General features: G+C 38.6%; 1 protein-coding gene across 1 annotated transcript in view; it reads left to right on the forward strand.

Moving 5' to 3' along the window:
- Positions 1-24,311, forward strand: part of LOC124545174 (NADH-ubiquinone oxidoreductase 49 kDa subunit-like) — a 41,511-nt gene that overhangs the window by 6,780 nt on the left and 10,420 nt on the right. The window contains exons 3-8 of the mRNA XM_047124013.1: positions 2,934-3,135; positions 11,285-11,472; positions 11,737-11,900; positions 12,003-12,122; positions 23,019-23,148; positions 23,250-23,346. Of these exons, the coding sequence (XP_046979969.1) occupies positions 2,934-3,135; positions 11,285-11,472; positions 11,737-11,900; positions 12,003-12,122; positions 23,019-23,148; positions 23,250-23,346 (901 nt within the window). The remainder of the gene's footprint in view (positions 1-2,933; positions 3,136-11,284; positions 11,473-11,736; positions 11,901-12,002; positions 12,123-23,018; positions 23,149-23,249; positions 23,347-24,311) is intronic.

Genomic DNA, 24,311 nt, shown 5'->3' on the forward strand with positions numbered 1-24,311 from the left:
CAATCCACAAGAACAGTTAAGTAAAAGATCAGGGAGCAGTACCAGTTCCAGGAATGGTCGTTGGTGAAGGGCCGGATTGTAGTAGATGAACAAACAAACGCAAATGCACAGATCTGCTAGAGCTTGCCGTGCTGACCCTCTTATGTGGCTCTAGAGATCATGTGACCTTATGGGGCATTGGGGGATGTGTCTGCTGCATGGAGAATAGAACACTGCCAGTGGTGTGATATGTAAAATATTTTTGGAATTGCTGTCGGAGTAACTGGTAGGTGTGATATCCAACCCTGCCCTTCTTAAAAGTGGCAGGTAGTGGCTCACCTGGTTCAACTTCTGCGTGGTAGAGGTAGCATTCCTGAGCTTTTGTGATCGTTGTGCTCACCCACTTTGTATACTGGCTGAGTGTTCACACACAAACTGTGGTGCCCATGGGGAAATGGTAGCTTGATAATCTTCATTCATGATACTGTGGCTGGAGGAAGTGGAGGTAAGTCCACAACTGTCTGTAATGTAAGAGTTCGCCTGGTTTCATTCCAGAGATCGATATTGCTCCTTTAGTACTTAAAATTGCGAATTTTCCATTGCCAGGTTTACTAAAGTTCAAATTTTATGCACCGAATCACTATTTTATGTTTTGCGGGCCTTGTGAGAAGAATAAGAATTCTGAACACTGCTTATGTGACCAAGTAGAAACAAATTTTGTTATTGCTTAGGACACCGAAAGCATGGGTGCTGAACAAAATATTTGGCACAAGGAGATAGTGAAACATTTAGTACGTAACATTAAATGATAACGAGAATCCAAAATAAAGCCTGGGGAAGATTTGGAATCTCAAGAACACTGTTGAGAAGTTGTTAGTTTATTTTGCTCCACAGGGGAGCCCTTGCATGAGACTGGTTATTTAAGTATTCTGTTCCTAATTATAACCCTCTTTCTTACTGGCTGGACCAGTTGTTTGTCCTTTGTAGCTGTGCACTATGTGGAAACTGTGGAACGTGTTTGCCAGTGCCTTTCAGTATCTTGTACAAATTCAAAAGTTGTCACAATTATGAGAATTTTATCTATAGACGGATCCAAAAACCTTAATTTCTGAGTGCTCCCTTCTTTGCCAGGTGTGTGGTGGATAACAAAGTCCCTGATTAGGGAATCAGCAAGTGAATGCTTGAAGTGTTCATTGAGACTAACTGTAAAAGCAGTTCAGTCCTTCAAGATATGATGCACAGTGAGGGTACGACTTAGATTGCATTTTCTGGTGATAGTAGCATTCTGATCTGAAAACATGGTAACCATTTTCTGATTGATTTTCAAAAACAACTTAACCAATCCTGGAGAATGACAGGCTATCGAGATCATCAAAATGCTTAGTTTCCTAAGAAGAGACTGCTTCCAAGACAACAAAGGAAGAAAGAATAGATTTCTGAAGATCATGATCATGTAACTTGAAAGTGGCAAAATTATGCTGTAGTTGACAAAGGTACATTTTCCAGTCATTAATGCTGTCTTGAAATGGCACAAATGGTGTAACCACAGGTGTTGCTGAGGATATAGCTGACAATACTAATAACTGTTGATGTTGCACGAGATTTTATTGGTAGTGTCACTCCTCGTGAGATGCGAACTGTTGTTGCAGCAAGGTATTTGTTGTTATTGGTAGACCATCTCTTGATGGTCTCACTACTCCTGAAACTTCAGAAATTTGAGTTGTTGCATCCATTTTTTTAGCACTGTGGGTTTGTATAGTTTCATCACCACTATAGGAACATGGTAAACGTAGCATTTATTAAACACGACACACAATAACAATTTACACAAGATAAGTCTCATACGAAGTTTCATAGATGGTGTGATGTGGCGTTCCTTATTGTTGGAATCACTAATAACTTGCAGACAACTAGTGCTACATCATTCATTTTTTTCATAGAGGTAAATATGACCCTTTCAGAGATTGTTCCTTTTTCCAGGCCCTAAGTGATGTCATTTGCAGCGAACTGTAGTTGAAGTGTTAAAGTTTTATTTGTTTCAGTATTTTCCGAAGTTAATGCCCCTTGTACTCAAGCATCAACGAAGTTTCTCCTGTGTCCAACATTTAGTTTCCAATTTTGTGTTGCCCACATGTAATTTTTTTGTGTACATTTTTGTTGAGCTTTTTACATTTCTAAACAATTTTTCTGTTTGATGTGTATTATTCTGTTAACTTTCAATATTTTTGTCACTTACCTTGTTGTACATTTTTTCAAATATTGGTAATTTTTCTGCAGTTTTTATTACCCCTCTATAAAGGCCATGCAATTCATTGAAGAGTCATGATGTCTTTTCTTACATCTTCTTTTCTTACATGTATAATACCCAATCCAAAACGTTCTCTCATCTGGCCATTGTCTCTCATTGATTCCTAAAATATCGCTCTGCATCTTTTCACTTTTCCTTTGTATGTTCTAGTTTCTCTCTACTCAGTTTTAGCAGCAAACATTCCAGGTGTCCCACCCTAATTAGCATTCACATTTGTCTGACAGTTCCTCGACAGCGCCTCTCAGGTAGTCACTGATTTTAAATTTGAATTGGGAGGGGGGGGGGGGCTACTTCACCCACAATGAAACTATCAGCAGCTGGACAAAGTAGTTTTTTGGGTGTCTTTCAGTTACCCCCACTTTTCCTGGCTTGTGATGGACTGAACCCAAGCCTGGCCTCTGAAGAGAGTTCAGATACCTGACGTCCTTTTGATTCATATGTGGGATCCAGTTATATTTCAAAACTACTCTGGAATTCATATACTGTAGGAATATGGGGCATATTTCATTTAATTAAAAAATCATTGTATCTACTGAGAGATGCTGCAATGAGGTGGTAGTTTCATGCTGTATAATGGAGATAGCCTTAGTGCCCAGGTGTGTTAGAACAACAGAGTGGTAATAGTACTTAATTATTTTTGTTTCAGACTGTGGTTAGAGCAGATCCTCACATTGGCTTGCTGCATCGTGGTACAGAGAAGTTGATTGAATACAAGACTTACACCCAGGCTTTACCATACTTTGATCGTTTGGATTATGTTTCAATGATGTGCAATGAACAGTGTTATTCTCTGGCAGTAGAGAAGTTGTTGAACATTGATGTACCAAAGAGGGCAAAGTACATAAGAGGTTTGTAAGTGAGGCATCAAATTTTATTTGGATGTATTGAATGACAGTTCAGTGTAGAGATTATTGCGGCATCCAAAAATTACACCAAATTAAAAATGATGGATATTATGAGTTACACAATATCATACAAATTTTATGGTGTTGTTGATGTATTGGTTTAACATATCAGTTTGTGTTAATGTGGACACAGTGTGACTGTGACACCAATGCATGCATTCGCACTCATTTGCTGCTGTCTCCCGATGCTGCAACATGACTGGGGCGATTAGTGATCTTGGTTGACATAGGTAGTGGGAGTAAGAAGCTATAGGATGATACATATGACTTTTTCTGTCCTCCTCCTGCACCCAGTACCCAGACTCATGTGAGATATCTCTATGAAAGACTGATGTGCAATACCTCTCCCATCCATCCATCCAGCCACTCACTACCAACTTCTAGTCTGGATCCACTAGCTCTTCCTACCCTACAGAAGGCAGAGCCACCGGCGAGATTCACATCACTGGGGTCGATGAAGTCTGCAAAGTACTAAAGTTTGAACTGCAGGGTAGTCATGAAGATGTTAATCAATAAAATTGTCCCTGCAACCACTTCAGTGTTCTATTTTGACATTACAATGGATAAACTACCAATTCAAATGAATGGCCACCACCAAATAAACCTCCCAGTAGTGGAGTTTCGTAGACCTCCAGCTGGGCGGCTTCCACACTGGCATTTTCCCCACCCCTCTGTGCCTACCATTCTACATACCAAATGGCAGCAGGAGAAAACACAAAAAAATTAGGGAAATGTGCAAGCTTATGGGGCCAGTGGCTCCTCTTCCTAGCGGAAAGGTTCAGGGAGAGGAAGAGAGAGGTACGAAGGAAAAGAATAGGTGAAATTTAGAAAATGGGGAGAGTTACTGAACAATTGTCCAGAACACTGGGTTGGTGGAGACTCGCCAGATGGGATAAGAAGGAAAGATTGACTGTTGGGGATGGTACCAGATGAGATTTGAAAACCTGCAAGCTTAAATGACTGTTGGGGATGGTACCAGATGAGATTTGAAAACCTGCAAGCTTAAATGTGGAGGTTAAAGTGTACACCTTGTGCCTACATTCATTCATCCTAACTGATAACTAGGTGATCGTCATACCAAAGTAAAAGATCGAACAGTGTTTACATGACAGCTGGTATGTAACGTGTTGTTTCATAGGTGGCTCTTGCTTTGGTAGTGTATGTGTTGCCAGTTACAGATCTGGTATAGGTGGTGGTGGAGGGGGGGTGGGGGTACGCAACAAAATGGTACTCCAGTTGTGGGCAAACTGTCAGGCAGAGTGGACCTCATTTCACCCTTCTCAAAGCAGCTGATTAATATAGTTAAGACTAGGATAGTAGTGAGTGACAAGAGGTGTACTCCTAAGTTGTTTATAGGAGGGATCTGCAGCACCAGGTCTGGATGTGATGGCTCAGGAAATCTGCTTTTGAACTAGGCTGGTGGGGTAATTACATCCAATCAAGGCTGAGGAGATAATGGGGCTGTAAAGAGCTTGCAGCTGAACAAATTTTTTGCTGCAAATGCCAAAGTTGGAGGGAGGAAAGGTTTGACATGAAAGGGATGGCAACTGTCAATATGCAAGTACTGTTGTTTGTTAATAAGTTTCTTGTGAACAAAAGTGTGTAGCTGACACTCAGTCGGGGAAGAGGTCAGCATCAAGGAGAGTAGCATGGGATTCGGAATAGGACCATCCGAAATTTTGGAGAATGTATTTAGACGTTCTAGAAATTTTAACAAGTGAGCTCCACCATGAGTCCATATGGCAAAGATGTCACTAATGTATTGAAAGCATACAAGGGGCTGAAGACTTGAGGATCCCAGGAGAGCCCCCCCAAGTGACCCATGAAAACATTAACGTAGGAAGGAGCCATCTTGGTTCCCATTGTCATGTCCCTGATCTGTTTGTATGTCTGCCCCACAAAGATAAAGTAGTTGTTGATAAGTGTAAAGTTGATTAAGGTGTGCAGGAAGGACATTGTTGGTTTGGCATCAGGTGGGAAAGGGGTTTCAGTGGTAACAAGCAAGGTGTGTGGTGGGAGTGGAACAGACACAGATTTAAGATGATCTAGGATATGGTTGGTGTCTTTAATATAGGAGGGGAGTCTAGGATGCAGGTGTTGATCAACCAAGGCAGATACACCTTCAGTGGGTGCATTGAAGCCAGCAAGTATGGGATGGCCAAGTTGATTGGGTTTGTGGATCTTAGGATAAAGTACGTGGTGTGGGTGGGATTAGAAGTTGTATGGATTGAGGAGTTAGTCATTGGGAGGGGCCTGTGGTTTTAAAAAGGGACTGTAGGCCTGTTTGTATCACAGGGATGGAATCTTGATGGCAGGTGCTGTACATATATCTCTTGGAAAGCTGGTGTAGACTCTGGTTTACATATACCTCTCAATCAAGTATCACAGTAGTAGATCTCTTGTCCACTGGGAAGATGATGATGGTCATCTGCTTCGAGGAACAAAGAGCCTGGATTCTTGCAAAGGACGGATTAGGGTCGTGTTGTAGGGACCTAAGAAAGAGTTTTGAAGCAGTGCTGGATGTTAGGAATTCTTGGAAGGGGTGTTTCTTTAAACCTGCTTCTCCCTGCCGAGATTTACTCTCAGAGGCTTAATGTTGAAAGTTCCTGTTTTTACATGTAGTCCTACTCTACAACAATCTGTTGTACATCTTCAAATACAGAAATCCCTTGTAATTACATGGCTAATCTGCGACCATAGGACTGACGCCATAGGACTGACAAATGCTGATCAGTGACTATGTTTATTTAATGCAGTTTGGAAAGTGAGACCCGAGTGTTGAGCTTGGGGTTTTTCTGTATGTGCATGTTGACTGAATGATCTGGGTGATGGCTTTGCTACCGAACGGGACGGCACTCGTATTTGGCCATACTTGGTGCTCTTCGTGGAAGAAGACACCATTACAGTACAGAAGAAAGTCATGGAACAAAAGAGGTCTGAGAGTATGGCTGCTGTGAACTGTTAACTTGATTCATTGAAAATGTTGTTGAAATATATTTGTCAAGCAGACAGAGAATAGTTTGAAGTGTTTCCCGCGTGTAAAAAGCTATCATAATATATGTGTTTTACAATAGAAGAAAATTCTCTAATTTAGTAGTGTGCAGAGTAGTAGTCTGTTGTTTAATTCTCAGTGCTCAGCAGTGTGTCAAAAAGGGAAAGAAGTCAGTGATACGGGACATACACAGTATAGCTGGATGTCAATTTGGGGGAGGAGAGGAAGAGAGAATTTTTTCAAATCAAGGCACAGGTAATGAGAAAAAGGCATTTTGACATCAGCAGCCTACCTTCCAACTAATGTATTGCACTACTCATTGAAAACTGTGACAGAAATATCCAGGAAACATTTCAACCTCTTGTTACTCATTGCTATCCTGGTCTTGAATGTATGGTTCCACTGATTCGACAAGGCTATTACTTTCTAAAGTCATACCCTGAAATGACATCCATTCTGAACCCCCTGGTCTCCACATTATCCTGGTCAGACCCTGTGCTCCTTCTGCACCCATTTCCCTACCCTTTGTCTACTATCCTTGTGACTATCTCTGTTGTAAGGCTTGGCCTGTGCACCCTCCCACCACTACTTATACCAGCTCTGTAATTGGCAAAACGTGTACCATCAAGGTAGGGTAACATGTTAAATGAAATGTCACACATAGTGTTCCAGCTGTTGGTAAACACTGATCAGCCTTCTACATTGGTATCATTACCAGAGAGGACATTATCATCGTTGATAAAGAACGTCCGTCCTCAGAGACCAAAAACAGGAAAAGTTAACGTAATATTGGTAAACTGCAGGAGTATCCAGGGCAAGGTTCCTGAATTAGTATCTCTTATTGAAGGAAATAGTGCGCATATAGTATTAGGAACGGAAAGTTGGTTAAAACCGGAAGTGAACAGTAACGAAATCCTAGACACAGAATGGAATATATACTGCAAGGATAGGATAAACGCCAATGGTGGAGGAGTATTTATAGCAGTAAAGAATTCAATAATATCCAGTGAAGTTATTAGCGAATGCGAATGTGAAATAATCTGGGTTAAGTTAAGTATCAAAGGTGGGTCAGATATGATAGTCGGATGCTTCTATAGACCACCTGCATCAGCAACCGTAGTAGTTGAGCGCCTCAGAGAGAACCTGCAGAACGTCGTGAAGAAGTTTCGTGATCATACTATTGTAATAGGGGGAGACTTCAATCTACCAGGTATAGAATGGGATAGTCACACAATCAGAACTGGAGCCAGGGACAGAGACTCTTGTGACATTATCCTGACTGCCTTGTCCGAGAATTACTTCGAGCAGATAGTTAGAGAACCAACTCGTGAAGCTAACGTTTTAGACCTCATAGCAACAAATAGACCGGAACTTTTCGACTCCGTGAATGTAGAAGAGGGTATCAGTGATCATAAGTCAGTGGTTGCATCAATGACTACAAGTGTAATAAGAAATGCCAAGAAAGGAAGGAAAATATATTTGCTTAACAAGAGTGATAGGGCACAAATCGCAGAATATCTGAGTGACCACCATCAAACGTTCATTTCTGAGAAAGAGGATGTGGAACAAAAATGGAAAAAATTCAGAAACATCGTCCAGTACGCCTTAGATAAGTTCGTACCGACTAAGGTCCAAAGCGAGGGGAAAGATCCACCGTGGTATAACAATCATGTACGAAAGGTACTACGGAAACAAAGAAAGCTTCATCATAGGTTTAAGAGTAGTCGAATCATAGCTGATAAGGAAAAGCTGAACGAAGCGAAAAAGAGCGTAAAGAGAGCAATGAGAGAAGCATTCAACGAATTCGAACATAAAACATTGGCAAACAATCTAAACAAGAACCCTAAAAAGTTTTGGTCATATGTAAAATCGGTAAGCGGATCTAAATCTCCTATTCAGTCACTCGTTGACCACGATGGCACCGAAACAGAGGACGACCGAAGAAAGGCAGAAATACTGAATTCAGTGTTCCGAAACTGTTTCACTGCGGAAAATCGTAACACGGTCCCTGACTTCAGCTGTCGCACGGACGCCAAAATGGAAAATATTGAAATAAACGATATCGGAATTGAAAAACAACTGCTATCACTTAGTAGCGGAAAAGCATCCGGACCAGACGAGATACCCTTAAGATTCTACAGTGATTATGCTAAAGAACTTGCCCCCTTTCTATCAGCAATTTATCGTAGATCGCTGGAAGAACGTAAAGTACCTAGCGACTGGAAGAAAGCGCAGGTCGTTCCCATTTTCAAGAAGGGTCATAAATCAGATGCGAATAATTATAGGCCTATTTCGCTTACGTCAATCTGTTGTAGAATAATGGAACATGTTTTGTGTTCTCGTATTATGACGTTCTTAGATAATACAAATCTCCTTCATCATAACCAACATGGATTCCGCAAACAGAGATCATGTGAAACTCAGCTCGCCCTATTTGCCCAAGAAATTCACAGTGCCGTAGACACTGGCGAGCAGATTGATGCCGTATTCCTGGACTTCAGGAAGGCATTTGATACGGTTCCGCACTTACGTTTAGTGAAAAAAATACGAGCTTACAGAATATCGGACCAGGTTTGTGATTGGATTCAGGATTTCCTAGAAGAAAGAACACAACATGTCATTCTTAACGGTTGAAAATCTGCAGATGTAGAGGTAATTTCGGGAGTACCGCAGGGAAGCGTGATAGGACCTTTATTGTTTACAATATACATAAATGACTTAGTTGACAACATCGGTAGCTCCGTGAGGCTATTTGCAGATGACACGGTTGTCTACAAGAAAGTAGCAACATCAGAAGACTCGTACGTACTCCAGGAGGACCTGCAGAGGATTAATGCATGGTGCGACAGCTGGCAGCTTTCCCTAAACGTAGATAAATGTAATACAATGTGCATACATAGGGGCAGAAATCCATTCCAGTACGATTATGCCATAGGTGGTAAATCATTGGAAGCGGTAACGACCATAAAATACTTAGGAGTTACTATCCGGAGCGATCTGAAGTGGAATGATCACATAAAACAAATAGTGGGAAAAGCAGGCGCCAGGTTGAGATTCATAGGAAGAATTCTAAGAAAATGTGACTCATCGACGAAAGAAGTAGCTTACAAAACGCTTGTTCGTCCGATTCTTGAGTATTGCTCATCAGTATGGGACCCTTACCAGGTTGGATTAATAGAAGAGATAGACATGATCCAGCGAAAAGCAGCGCGATTCGTCATGGGGACATTTAGTCAGCGCGAGAGCGTTACGGAGATGCTGAACAAGCTCCAGTGGCGGACACTTCAAGAAAGGCGTTACGCAATACGGAGAGGTTTATTATCGAAATTACGAGAGAGCACATTCCGGGAAGAGATGGGCAACATATTACTACCGCCCACATATATCTCGCGTAATGATCACAACGAAAAGATCCGAGAAATTAGAGCAAATACGGAGACTTACAAGCAGTCGTTCTTCCCACGCACAATTCGTGAATGGAACAGGGAAGGGGGGATCAGATAGTGGTACAATAAGTACCCTCCGCCACACACCGTAAGGTGGCTCGCGGAGTATAGATGTAGATGTAGATGTAGATGTAGAAATTATCTGGTAGGATGAATGGGCATAGGCAGAGGATGTGCAATGGCTACACACAATATCCCGTTGCAAAGCATACTCTGTAACATGACAGTCATGACCGTAGTGCTTATTTCACCACACATGCCATTTGGATTCTTCACCCTGACACCAGTTTCTCAGAACTCTGCTGGTGGAAACTGGCGTTACAGCATGTCCTTGGTTTTCGCCACCCATTTGGCCTTAATTTACATAATTTATTTGGTCTGATCATACTTTTCAGTAACTTCTTTTCTTCACTTGGTTTTAGTTTTCTACATCTTTCACTTTCTGACCTGCCTGTTTTTCCCCACCCCCACCTCTACCACATGCAATGTGCTTAACTTGCCACTGTTATTAACTCTTGCACAATATTTTGTCTTGGTTATTACCCAATCTTCCACCTTTAAGCTCTTAGGTTGTCAAATCTCATCTGGTGCTGTGCACAACGATGAGTCTTTCCTTTTTAATCCCATTGCAGCAAGTTGCTCCTGAACCAGTGTTCTGGTTGTCTTTTCTGTAACTCTCCGCATTTGTTAAACCTGACCAATCATTTCCCTTCATTCCTCTTGAATCCTTCAGCCAGTAAAAGGAGCCACTGGCTCCGAAAGTTTGCTCATATGCTAAAATTTTTGTTTGTTTTCCCTACCACCACATGCTGAGTAGATATTTTACCTATCCAATTATATTTTCAAAAATTATTTTCATTGATATATTAACCCTTAATTGAGTGGAATTGCACAGTTCACAAGCTCTGATGCTTGTAAGAACTACAGTGCAGTGCAGCACCATCACTTTATTTGTTTTCTGGTAAACAAATGTGTCCTGTTAGTGTACCTGATGATATCATACTCAGATTAGTCGCATACTGGACTGGCAACGACTTCTTGCAGATCAGTGGGTTCAGTAACTGAGAGCTGTTACAGTTTAGTCATGACAGGCTGTACCAGTGTTCACATTCATCCTCTTCCATAACATTATGTAGGCACCACAGATTCATCCTCTACTTTAACTTACACATCAAGTGTTCCCATGCAGAATGATCTCACTCACTCATAACCAGAAATGCCTATGCCTGTTAACTCATGCTGGTAAAATTTTAAATAAAATTACAATTCATATTTACAAATTAATTTAACAATTGTATGAATTTGTTTTGTATAATAGCAGTGTGAATTAAAATATTTATGTAGATTTCCAAGTAGTTTACCTTTCTTTTGCTAATTCCTGACATTATACTAAGAGAAGTGTCCATTTGTGTTTTTAAATTAATGTAATGGTAGATAATTTCCTGTGGAATACTTAGTTCTGGCTCTCAGACTTTGTTGTTTAATCCCTCATTCTATCCCAGTTGCTTCTCCCACATTCCTTAAGAGTCATATGTTTCCAAAAGGAACATTTTGTGATAACAAAATCTTAAGACTTTCCAGCAAGCAAATATACTAATAAAACATTAATACTGTAATAAGCTTGAATTTGTTGTTGTTCTGCTGTTTTTTTTAGTTCTTTTTGCTGAAATAACTCGTTTGTTGAACCATATTATGGCTGTTGGTACACATGCATTGGATGTTGGTGCCCTCACACCTTTCTTCTGGCTGTTTGAGGAGAGAGAAAAGATGATGGAATTCTATGAAAGAGTATCAGGAGCACGAATGCATGCTGCATATGTTCGGCCTGGTGGTGTCAGTCAGGTGAGTTACAATTTTAATGTACGGTGGAAATAGAGTAACTTTCCTCTTTTCATCTTTAAATTTCTACGTCTGCTACAGGATTGATACATTGTGAGACAGCTTAGTAGCAGAAAAATGTATAATTTGAACTGTGTTGTAATACAGGATTCACTTTGTGCTCTCTTCACAAGGTAGCTTACTTGATTAATCTCTAGATATAAAAAATTTCATTGTGTTGCATAATGAACTGGTTACATTGACACAGTTTGATTCATAATATTCTAGGATCTGCCACTAGGTCTCCTAGATGACATATACGAATTTGCAAGCAAGTTTTCAGAACGTCTGGATGAAGTTGAAGATGTCCTTACAACTAATAGAATATGGGTTCAGAGGACAAAAGACATTGGAATAGTATCAGCTGAAGATGCTCTTAACTATGGATTCAGGTATTTTCTGATGTGTAACATATTTCAATACTTTTCAATAATACTTTGAACTTACTAGTGAAAATTTAACAAAAATATATATTTATTTATGTAATTTTTCAGTGGAGTCATGCTGCGTGGTTCTGGCATCAAGTGGGACTTGCGCAAAGCACAACCGTATGATGGTTACGAAGAATTCGAATTTGATATTCCCATAGGAACTAAGGGCGATTGTTATGACAGGTAATGTAGTTAATATTTATTTATATTGGCATATTTTAACTAATTTTGAGTAGTATCTTATAGTCTGTTCCACATATTTCGAGTGTCATTGGAACTTATTATTAATTTTTAATCTCTTAAGTAAAGTAACTCAATTTATTGTACTGATTATGTTTAGTAAAACTTAAACACACAGTACAATATCTGAATAATAATCTCCCCCCCCCTCCCCCCCCCCCCCCCCCCCCTATATATTCTATGGACATGTAATTTGATTGCTTGTTTGGCATAATTTGTGCTGTATTTCGTGTTGTGATATTGTTAAACATGTTTGTGACAGGGGAACTGAAATACAGTGAAATCCTGATTTTACACTTTCAAGAGACTTTTTAAAAAGTTGTAAAATCTGGCAGAATGTAAAATGTGAGAAATAACTTCTTAAATGGTAAAAGTTACGTATGGGATTTCCCCTTGGATTTTCATAGTTTATGTATGATATGTGTACGTAATAGGCATAAAAATAGTCATCAGGGACTCATTTATTAACAGTAAGGTTATCTGAATTATGTAGTACATTTAACTCTTGACATAACTGGAACTAGCAACTGACTGGGAAGTAGAAACATTTCACTTGATTTCATTCAGCATAATCGATGTTTTCGGAAAGCCTGCAGATATGTCATTCATTATTTAAATAATGAAACACTGCATCAGTTATCCCCAAATTTTTTTCAAGCTTAGCATGACGTATTTCGAGAATTTATTCTCATTGTCAAGTGTGAAAGTATTTTGTGCGACATTTGCGTATATGATGTTCTGCGACATTTGCGTATATGATGTTCTGCATCTCTTCCACCGTAGTCCTCTTTTTTAAGGTTATGAGGTACTGTGCCTCCTGTATTATGCAGAAAACCACACACATGCGGAACATCGCTCAAAGTGTTTATTTGTGGTATATATTAAAAAAATTCTTACATAATATTTGCACTTTACAACGGCAATAAATTCTCGAAACATGTCTTGCTAAGCACAAAAAAGTGACTGATGCATTGTTTTGTTATTTAAACAAGAAGCATTTGAGCAACGCAAAGAGAGTGCAGTGATGCCAACTAGCGCTACAAGTGGCCAAACAGTGAAACATTCAAAATATGCATTGAGCTGTCCTAACAATCAAATGTCTCTGCAAATGCAGTTGTAAAATGGTTGTGATTGGTCATTATACCTTAATTTGAACAAACCTAGTTACTTCCATCAGCCACTGCACTGAGTAGACAGCGGTAGGATATAAAGCACAAATTGTTTCAACTTTTACTGATTAAGGTTTGTTGAGTAGAGCACCCTGTGTTGAGAAGAGCACCCTGTTATCAAGAAACATAACTGCATGATGTTTGTAAACAGTACTTGAAGTCCAGTACTGTGCTATCATAATTTTATCTCAGTTGTATCAGTTTTTTCCACAAACACGGTTGCATAATGCGTAAATTGCGGGAAAATTATAAATATGTTAACATGAAATCAGGTGTGAATTAATATAGGAAACTTGACAGGAGAAATGAAGAAAATGTCATAAACAGTGGAAAAACATTAATTCTGGAAACATAAAAGTGAGTTTATGCTGTCCCTTTAAGAATTAAACAGCTGATGTTTCCAGAACATGTGTGTGGCTGTTGTCTGGATAGGCAGGAATATGGGAAGTCCCTGGTGGGAAATACTGATATAAGGACAACAAGTGGTGAAAGGACTAAATGTACAGTGGTGATATCAGCCTGCTGAACCTTCAAAACTGTTGAGTCTTTTGTTTTAACAACACACACACACACACACACACACACACACACACACAGAGAGAGAGAGAGAGAGAGAGAGAGAGAGAGAGAGAGAGAGGGGGGGAAGGGAAGGGAAGGGAAGGGAAGGGAAGGGAAGTCTTTCATTACTAAAAGTCCCACCTCTCTCTCTCTCTCTCTCTCTCTCTCTCTCTCTCTGTTTACTAGTTAGGATTGGAGAATGCTAACTCCAACATACATGAATAGGGGAGGTGATAAACACATTGAGAGATAAGAAAAGAAAGGGCTGTAAGTAAGTGATAGAAATGAATGCAGAAAAGAAGAAAAATAATATAGGATAAGTAGTGCAGTAAAATAAAAGGTATACCATGCTTATCTGACAAAAATTAAGAGCCCTCTTCTTCCATGTTAGTCATTTAAATTAGAGTTTTCCTACATTCACATACCATATGGTAAATTGTAGCAATTGATAATGAGTTAAATCATGCATGTGGCTTTAAAGTAGATGGAAGTAAGTTTTTTTTTTTCAGTTCATACAGCCAACTTAAGGTTAGTGGTCATTATATCTAGAATAAAATAAGTTTGTTATTTACAAACTGAAGTAAGGGAAAGGGGGGGGGGGGGTCAGGATTGCCAACTAGTACACAGAATTCCATGTGCTTATGTGAACAGTAATTGTGTATGCACTGCAGAGTGAAATGACATGTACTAGCAGACAGTTGCCTTTGCCGTCGTCATTTGTGAGGGGAGGGGGGGGGGGGGGCGGAGATTAGTGGTGATGGCAATGGGAGCAGCTTTTTTTCCATTGTACTGAGTGCATTGTTATTGTAATTACACATTTAAAGGTGTATAACTCACATCTCACAAAACACCAGTTTTCACTTTCACATGGTGGATGTCACAAAGTAACTGAGTTGCCACTCACCCATATAGTGGAGATGCTGAGTCACAGATAGGCACAACAAAAAGACTGTCACAAATAAAGCTTTTGGTCAGTGAGGCCTTCGTTACTGAATTTTTCCCTAATAATGAATCACTTTTACTGCTATTTGAATGCTCTCTTAAGCAGCCATTAGCGTTGAATAAAATAATCATTTACTTAATTTCTTCTTGTACACTGAAAATGACATGCTACTCTAGTGGGGTGAAGTTCACCTTACAGCATCCCTTGTCATTTGTTTTCCTTTTGCCATTGTAAATTGCAACTTTGTTAAATTTTAGCGTGCCAAGAAGTTCTTCAAAATAGGGTGTGGTCATCTTGTGTTCAGGGTTGTAAATAATTTAAAAAATGCACAAAAATGAAAACTAAATATAGTTTAGGGAGAAACAGGAATTCTTTTGGAGCCATCAAGAAGATAGAAAGGGAATACTAGGACAGTGTGGAAATAATGAACAAAGAATAGTCAAGGTTCAGGCAGTGTGTTTTGGAACCAAAAGACTTATGGTTTCCACCTGCGTAGTTCACAGAAGGTAATATGTATGTCCAGTGATCATAAATCACTTATTTAATATGACCAATGTGTTCACTCCAAATTATGCTCCTATTTCATATACTAGACATATTTCAGAATTTCTCATTATTAGCAGTCTCTTATACAAAACTGAAAAATATTTTCTATTAGAACATAAGAACATCACAATTTTAAAAGCATGATGATTATAATGGAGTCACTTACAATGGTAGAAATGGAATCAGAAATGACTCAGTACATAAGTCTAGAGATATACTTTGGTGCAAATCTTGCACTGGAATATAAGGGAAAATGTGACATACAAAACTTTGGAAGTGCTAGAAAGTGCATAAATCCAACTTGATTACTCAGATATAAAGAGAATTCCACCCTTGTCCGTTTACACTTCCATGCATCAATACTGACACCAACTAGTAAACAATAAAAATATATGCATAGGCAAAGAAATTAACTCAAAAAAAAAAGAAAAAAAGTTAATGACATACCAGAAGTAATGGCAGATGGGCGAACAAATTAGTTTTGAAGTATTAATTGCTTAACATACAGAGTTTTTCTGCAAATTATCTTCCAAAAAATAATTTTTTATTGATGAAAAAGGTCATATAATGAATGACATTACATATACACACACAAAGCTAGCTTTTAAAGCCCAAAGTGATGAGTTCCAAATCTTCAAAGATTACCATCAATAAAATTCTGAGTGTACTTGTGCACTGGACTTAGACTGAATATTCTGAAACTTGAAATTATTTTCTCATTTCTGTGTAGCTATGAAGTCTAACCATGTATTTCACAATGGTTTCCTGTGAACATAGATCTTGGAGGAAGTGGCTGGAACACAGTGGATATATTTATCTTTAGCGCTAGAGAGCATTTGTCACTCAGCTGCGAACTGTTGTCACTTTCAGCCTCTAATAAAGTAACATCACATTCTCCTTCCCTTTCTGAGCTGCTAAATTCAGTATCAAACTCAGGATCACTATATATAGGTACCCTCTTTCAAAAGCATTGTCTAAAGAATACAGGTCAAAGGCTGAATGTGCACATTTTGTTGTGGAGTATCCGAAGCTCCACGCAGTAAGTACAGTATCTAGTGGCAGCCACCTCAACCGAATGACAATAGCAAGGTAACAAACATAGGAGGGATGCTCTCTAGCAGCTGAAATCTTTAACTATCATTGCTGAAACAGAAGTAAAAAAGATTTTATTTTTTCATAGGTCTGTTCTTAAGTTGCCTGAATGTAATTGAGGATTTAAGTTTGTCAAAATAATAAGAAAAAGGCTAACTCGGGATTTTGTATTATGGGGTTAAAAAACGAAAGTGTGCCTAGGTGTTTCTGTGTTTCAGTGCAAATGATTACATCTGGAGAAGTAGTAAAGCTAGAATGGTGCTATAATTGTTATATTTCATAAGCAAGAAGACAAACAGGGTGTGTACACAGACAAGAGAAAAAAATTCCTGGATTTTTCCCGAGTTTCCCGGTTAAAAATGCACTTTCTCCCGGGTGAAAACACACTATGTCCATGTTAAGTGACAGTGTATTTTCCCTCAAAACTTATCAATCATTTGAATGGTTATGGTTTTATACGCGGGCATAGAATTTTCTGGAACTTTAGAAAACGAAACTCAGGGAAAAACACATTTTGGAAATATCTTTGATGTGCAGCAACATGTACGCTGCGTATCTTCGTATTACTAAAGTATACATTGGAATTCCACCAAACACCGCATGTTACTTTCCGAATCATTGAAATCGAGATTGCGATGCGCTTTTGTAAGCTCATGTCACGTGATCTCTCCAGCCGATGACAGTGGATATGCAGAGCATAGGACATGTGATGGTCAGCCAACAGCAACATCACTGTTACACAAACAGGGAAAGTTAATAGTTTAAATTAATATACATAGTGTTGCTAAAAGAAAAGAAAAGCTTCCACATATAATTTTGGTCTCTAAGGTTAATAAGCTGCAAGAGAAGCTAAGCTTTCGCTTACAATGTTGATTTTTCCTGCGCGTGTTACACTTTAAGATATATCACACAAATGTGCCAGTAAAATTTTTAATAATGACATAACTGTCTGATCTTCAGGATTCGAAATTCTTCTAAATGGCTCGTGATCATAGAGTTGATTTTTAAATGAGAGTAAAATGCTCTGTGATTTAAGAAATTCATGGTACAGTCTCGCAAGTAGTTCAACTTACGTAAAAGGATATTTACTTTGAAAGTAACACTTTTCAAACTACCATTTTCCCACGTCTTGTTAGAAACAGGCTCATTTCAGCAGTTGCCAGAGAGCGCAGATAACAGGCAACAGCGACGCCGTGCTTGCGCATCTACCATGACGTAGGAAGCCCATATGTACGTACATATAAAACATTGAAACATCATACATTATGTCATAAAAGAAACAAGACATCAGAGGATACTCCAAGAGCACCGGAATTTCGTGAACCATACTAAAATGTGCACATTTAAAGTGCATACTTAAAGTGCGCATTCTTATGCCCAGATTCCCAATGAAGTAGACCTTGACCTGATATTAAGCTTTTCAGTGTGGTTTTCGGGATGTAAGTTTTCCTGGAGTGTCAGTACTGTATTATCGCCATGTTTGGTTCTTTATTATGGCATAATGCCATACGTGCTAGAAGATGAAAACATGCACCTGAAATGAAATGCGGCAGACAGTTGAAACTAGCCAGTACTGTGGAATTAACCATTTGGTTTGAAATAACATTGACTGCCTCTGTGGAAAAGGTTAATAAAATTTCTTTAGCAAACAGACAAAAATAACTTCATTGTTCTGCGAGGTGATTAATGCTTGACTGTCAGAAACGTGGAAATAAAATAAAATCTGAAACTAATAACATATTTTAGCCCTCCGTAATTATGTGAATGTATTTTAATTCACTTGATAGCTCCTGGCCACAGATATATGTTTTGTTTTCATTTGATGTCAGAGTAAATGAAAGGGAAACATCAAAATCACTAAATGTAAACATGGATCACGTGGAGACTACCCACTATAACTCAGACTGCTCTGCACATCAGCCCCGGATCCACGATATTTGCGAACCGGGTCAGTACTAAAAAAAAATCGAATTTTCAAAAATATGTTCATCTTGAAGCACGCACATCTTTCTGAAAAGTCTGAAACATAAAACATATGTGTTAGAGGAAATGTAAGACATGTTATTTGGTCTTAAGTGTGCCAAAGTGCAGTGCCATGCCTCTTCATACAGGGTTCTTCTATCACACATCACTGTATTTCGCTCTGTGGAATTGAAACGTGTATGTTTTGTAATAGATGCCATCAAACTATATTCAGGACAGTGGAAATTGAAATGTCTGAAAAACTTGCAATTAATAGCGGATAGGATTGTTTGTAATCGGGAGAACAAGAACTCTTCAGAAAATTTGCACTCTTTACTGCCTGTTAGCTAATAACTTGCTGTTTTGTGTGACATAAAATTAAATATAGGCTACATAAAACCAATGAGGACAAGGGACAAGCAAGAAAGTATAGATTTCTTCAGTCCTTAACTCCTAGCATTTTTTTCTCTCTAATCTTGCTACAGCTTTACATGGCGTGCTTTCCTTTCTGCGAAAGAATCTATTACCTCATCAAAGTTCATCAAACGTTTTTCTACATGAAAAATCGAAATTCGGTACCTAATACTGAAAATGCTGTTAATACAAATAATACCCAAGACTGGTGTGGTTTCTCGATCTGATTACGTCTATTTTGTCACTTTCTGCTAGTTAAAACAAAAGACAAAATAGGCCTTTCTAATATTGCAGCAATTTTGCACACCAAATAAACAAGACTGTTTTGGCACAAATGATCATTTTTATAACACGACAGAATATAATTCATGAAGTAGCAATATCAAATGCCTATAAGACCTACTACAAGCAAAAAGCTCTATGTTAGGAAATAGTTTCATATTTCATTCACACGCACCAGTTTCTCAAGCATGAGATTGAATAATAGTATTATGAATTTTTTATATAAATTTGGAATCATCTTATTCTTCTATAATATGTGTGATGTCCCCGTTTCTTCTCCTTCCTCATTCTAACAAACAATCTTGTCATCATCAATTCTGTAGCTATTTCTGCCATTGTCAAAACTTGTTCGCCGATTAACTTCACTAACCCTACCAGAATCACCAGTTTAGTTATCCCACGATTATTCTCCAGTTAGGTGTTGTTACATGTTCTTACAACATGTTTTCCGCATTACCTCCAGAATAGAACTTACGCGGCTGCTAGCCAGGTACTGTACAACTGGTCCTTACTAGTGTAGCGATCTAGCCTAAAATTTTCTGTCAAAATTTCATTTTCTTGGGTACACTGAGAAGGATAATATGTAATCTTTCTCGCCTGTTATTCCTGTTAGTTGTTTATTTCCATTCTGGTAGTCTGAATTTATGGATTTCACTAGTAATTATAACAAAGCCGATCATTCGCAAACCCAATCAACCACATAATCAGACAGCGATTGGCATTCATCCATTCAGCTTTACTCTGCTCAGCTCGTATAGCCCCGTCCCCTTTTGTCTGCGGAAAGTTTATTTCTAGTTGCGACGAGGATTCTCCTGACAGAAACATCACGTACACTATCCATGCATTCAAACATCAGCTTATGATTCATTCAGAAATCAATTAAAATGTGTTCAAAAACTGACAGGGATGTGTTTCAAAATCACATGAATAATCGACAGACCAACGTGCGCTGGATGCTAGGAGCTTTGTGAAACAAGTCTTTTTTTTCTCAAGAATATGAATTTGGCGCCCCCTTTTCCCAGTAGCATCTAGATGCTTGCAGCGACTGCTTGTACAGCCAACAGCCACATTCCTGTAGCCAGAAGCGGGAGAATCTACTACTAAACTGCGCATGTGCATGAGCGCACTTGTAACTGCTAAAACGAATCTGATGTAAACAGTTGTGACTTCACGCTCGTCGGAGGCAATTTGTTGTTATGAGGCATTGCATTGTCTTCCTAAAACCTCAGACACATTTTGCTGTTGGCAGATGCTTGCATGAGCACTGTTTGTTGTTGTTGTATACAGCCCATTTTCTTTGCAATTTAAGTTATTTTCATATTTTTTCCTCTCATTTATGTTTTATTGTTGAAGTACTATTCTGCAGTAGTGGCACACAGTAATCTCCTTCGAGTATCGATTCATACCAGTCAAAATTACAAAAATTTAACTGAAAACTAAAACAATGAAAAATTCCTGGAATTCTAAAAAATTTCCTGGTTTTTCCCGGTTTTCTCCCAGATGAAAAAATTCCCGGGTTTTTCCCGGATCTCCCGGTTGTCCCGGGCCGTATACACCCTGACAAACAAGTTATTAGTAATAGGTTTATAATTACTTTCACTAAGTGTAATGTGCAATCCATCCTCTAAAATCATTACCAAACACATGGAAAAAACATGAAGTTTTAGTCAGATAAAGGAACAAGCTGGCTTTAGATGTGGATGTCGCACAATGGACCATTTGCAAATCTTGAATGAAATTATAGAATAGAGTAAAGAGTATGACTGACCAGTTAGTTTGTCTAAGATTCATACTTTTGAGAACTTTGACTCAATTTCAACAAAATGCCGTAGTAACCTTCCTGGGTGTTTCTCTTGCTTTCTTGGCCATATTAGATGCAGACCGGTCTGCATTGGCTATCCTAATTTTATCGCAGTGTTGTAGCCCAGTGATCACATTTTCGCCAGGATTAATTCCCAGCTTTTTCAGTACCCAACACTTTTCATTGATACCCCTAGTTTCAATGTATGCATGTCTACAAATACAGTTTTAGGAAGGCGGTTACAAATTATGCTGTTGAAACATTCATTTGGGTTCTCTGTCTGCCCATGCAGACACTTCCTTAGAAGGTCAGGATGAGCCAAGTCTCTGAAAATATGTTTAATTGCTGTAGTAACAGCAACAGGAAGAGAATGCTGGTGAGAATAAGATTCTTCAGTTGCCGAGCCCTATTGTATTTGCACCACGAATTTTCTCCTGATGGACACACTCCACGACGTGCCTTGTAATCAGTAGAGGACTTGTGGAAGAATAGCCCAAACATCTCTCTTCATTGCCTCCAGATTTTCGTTATTTCTCCTAATTGCCTGTCCATAGTATACCTGCAAGTTTTCCATAACAACTACTCGCAATCACACTTGAACAAAAGTAACCGCGTGTTTGAAAGCGTGTTGTTAATGAACAGCAGAAACAAAAGATACTGACCGTTGCATTCCAAGGATAGCCACCACACACTTGGGAGGGGGGGAAACCAGCTTCATTTTGTGGATGAGATTGCACTGTTTATCTCTAGTGCAAACAAAGCACAACAATGAACAGAGGTATTTGATAGAGAAAATTGGAAGTAGACCTGAAAATCAGTTTAATAAGGCTAAAATAATGTGCAGTGATTACATGAAAATAATAAGGCAGAGGAGTTTTTGTGTGTAGGGCTGTTCAGTAGCTGACTGAATTGACAGGATAAGAAATGAAGAGATGAGTAAAAGTGGCCAGGAGTATTTTTGGTAAACTAAATAGGGCATTCAGTTGTTTGGTTTGTCTGAAAGAGAAAGTTTACAATCGGTCTATTTACCAATTTTACTTTCTGGCAGTGAAGTACGGACTTCTGATGTGAAAATCAGGTTTAGTCTTGTATAAGAGACAGGTGCATATTTGGAATTACTGAGACAGGCAGAAAACAAACAAATGGATCAGGGAAAAGACTGGAGTAGGAAACACAATGGTAGCTTTAATAATGCCATATGGATGACAGATGGATGAAGTTCATATATATTCAACTTGACACCTGTACATTGTGGAAAATCAGATGTTGATTTTCATACAGGACACAAATAGTAATTAATGTGTACGGTAAAAGCCTCTGCTGAAATCATTTCTTCAGCTGTGTATTCAAAACTACCCTAATACAGTATTTAATATCTTGTTTTCATGCATGTCCATCTGTCCTCAGTACATTGTAATGTTGTCAAACAACAAAAGTTTTATACTGCATTTATCTCTACATTGAGAGGCTTACAAGTCTCACTGAGATCACTCATTTGTCTCCATTCAGGACCAGAATCACCAAGGACTTCTTGAGATACTCGAAATAGAGCAATCATTGCAGTGCTTAATTTTTAAGCTGAGCGTTGTGATGATGAACATTTGAGTGCTAGGGAAAAAGACGTACTAAACTAGTGTGTGCATTAATGTTCAGTGTTGTAGTGGGCCACACAATCAGAAAAATAAATAATTGCACGTCAAAGAATTTGTCTAGAAATGCAGTTAATATTATGTTTTACAAATGTGGTTCCAACATGTCAGATTGACTCCTAATAATCACATGTATTGGTTTTGTGGACATAAACCAATAAATAGAATAATAATTTTTTTAAAAGTACTGAGGAATAATATTTTAGTGTGTTATTCTCTTGTAACTTGACAAATTTCTTAATCTTGTGTATTGAGAAATTGTTTCAGGTGATGTAATGTACTCGTATATTTCTTTCACGTATGCTAATGGAGATACTGTTACTGCTGTTGCAGTCACAAGAGCAATTTGTGCCATACTTACTTTATTAGTTTTTCAAGATACATTATTTATTCCTCTTCATATGGTGTGATTGTCTGTCACAGATACTTGTGCCGAGTGGAGGAAATGAGGCAGTCTCTCAGGATTATCGACCAGTGTCTTAATAGGATGCCACCAGGAGAAATTAAAACTGATGACATGAAGGTAACACCACCTTCAAGAGCAGAAATGAAGGTGGGTAATTTTAAGATACTTTTGTCCTCCTTTTTAGGAGACAATTGTAGGAGGCATGTGGGATAAAGTCTAATAACGTACTCTGTCATCCTATGTTGCAGACGTCAATGGAAGCTTTGATTCATCACTTTAAATTATTCACACAGGGATATCAGGTGCCTCCAGGCACCACTTACACAGCAATTGAAGCTCCTAAAGGTAAATTAAACAAAAAGAAAAAAACTAATTTTGCTTCATAGTGAGGGTGTAGCACAGAGAAGCTTCAGTTAAAAAACGTGAGGCACATATTTAGCAGTACTGTGTGAAGCAGTAAGTAAAGTTATCTGGAACCCAAGTGATGAACACCAGTGCTTTACAAGGTTTGGTTCTCCTTCCTCAGTTTGTGAGTATAACTAGACTTTTGTGTGCTGAACAAAGCATTGCCAAAATGTGAAAGTAACATGAATGAAAGTAACATGAAGTAAAAATACAAGCATCTACTGTAAATTGAAGAAACCATTTTCATTTGTACTCTTGACACACACTGATCCGTAAAATAATAATAATAATAATAAACCAGATTCAACAGGACTGAAACTTGCACCAATTTAAAAACTTGGATGTAAAAGTTAGGGAATTTTCAGAAATTATGAAATGTGAAGAAGACAGGTTGTGGTATACAAATATTAACTGGAATGATATTTCTCTCCACAAATCATATTGAGAGGTGTAAGTTATACGTCCCAATATGGGATATCAGTAACTACTTCAAATTTAATTTTTAACCTAAACAGCTGTTATTTTATTAAGGGAAGATCACGCACATTACCAAGAACTTAACGTTGATCGGTTTAATGTAAAATACTGTATTAATAAACTTGAAATGTAAATCCTACTGAGGTTGAAACTCCCTGGCAGATTATAACTTGGTGCTGGACCAAGACTTGAACTGGGGACATTTGCTTTCAAGGGCAAGTGCTCTGACCGACCGACCCACCCTTACAATTTTATTTCCACAAGTAAATCATGACCTACCTTCCAGGCTTCACAGAAATACTCCCACAAAACTTGCAGGGCTAACATTCTCGGAAGAAAGAATATTGCCGAAACATGGCTTAGCCACAGTCGCAGGCAAATGCCCTGATTTTGAGTCTCGGTCTGGCACACAGTTTTAATCTGGCAGG

Source organism: Schistocerca americana, chromosome 8 (assembly GCF_021461395.2).
Source record: "Schistocerca americana isolate TAMUIC-IGC-003095 chromosome 8, iqSchAmer2.1, whole genome shotgun sequence".
In the NCBI taxonomy this organism is placed as follows: domain Eukaryota; kingdom Metazoa; phylum Arthropoda; class Insecta; order Orthoptera; family Acrididae; genus Schistocerca; species Schistocerca americana.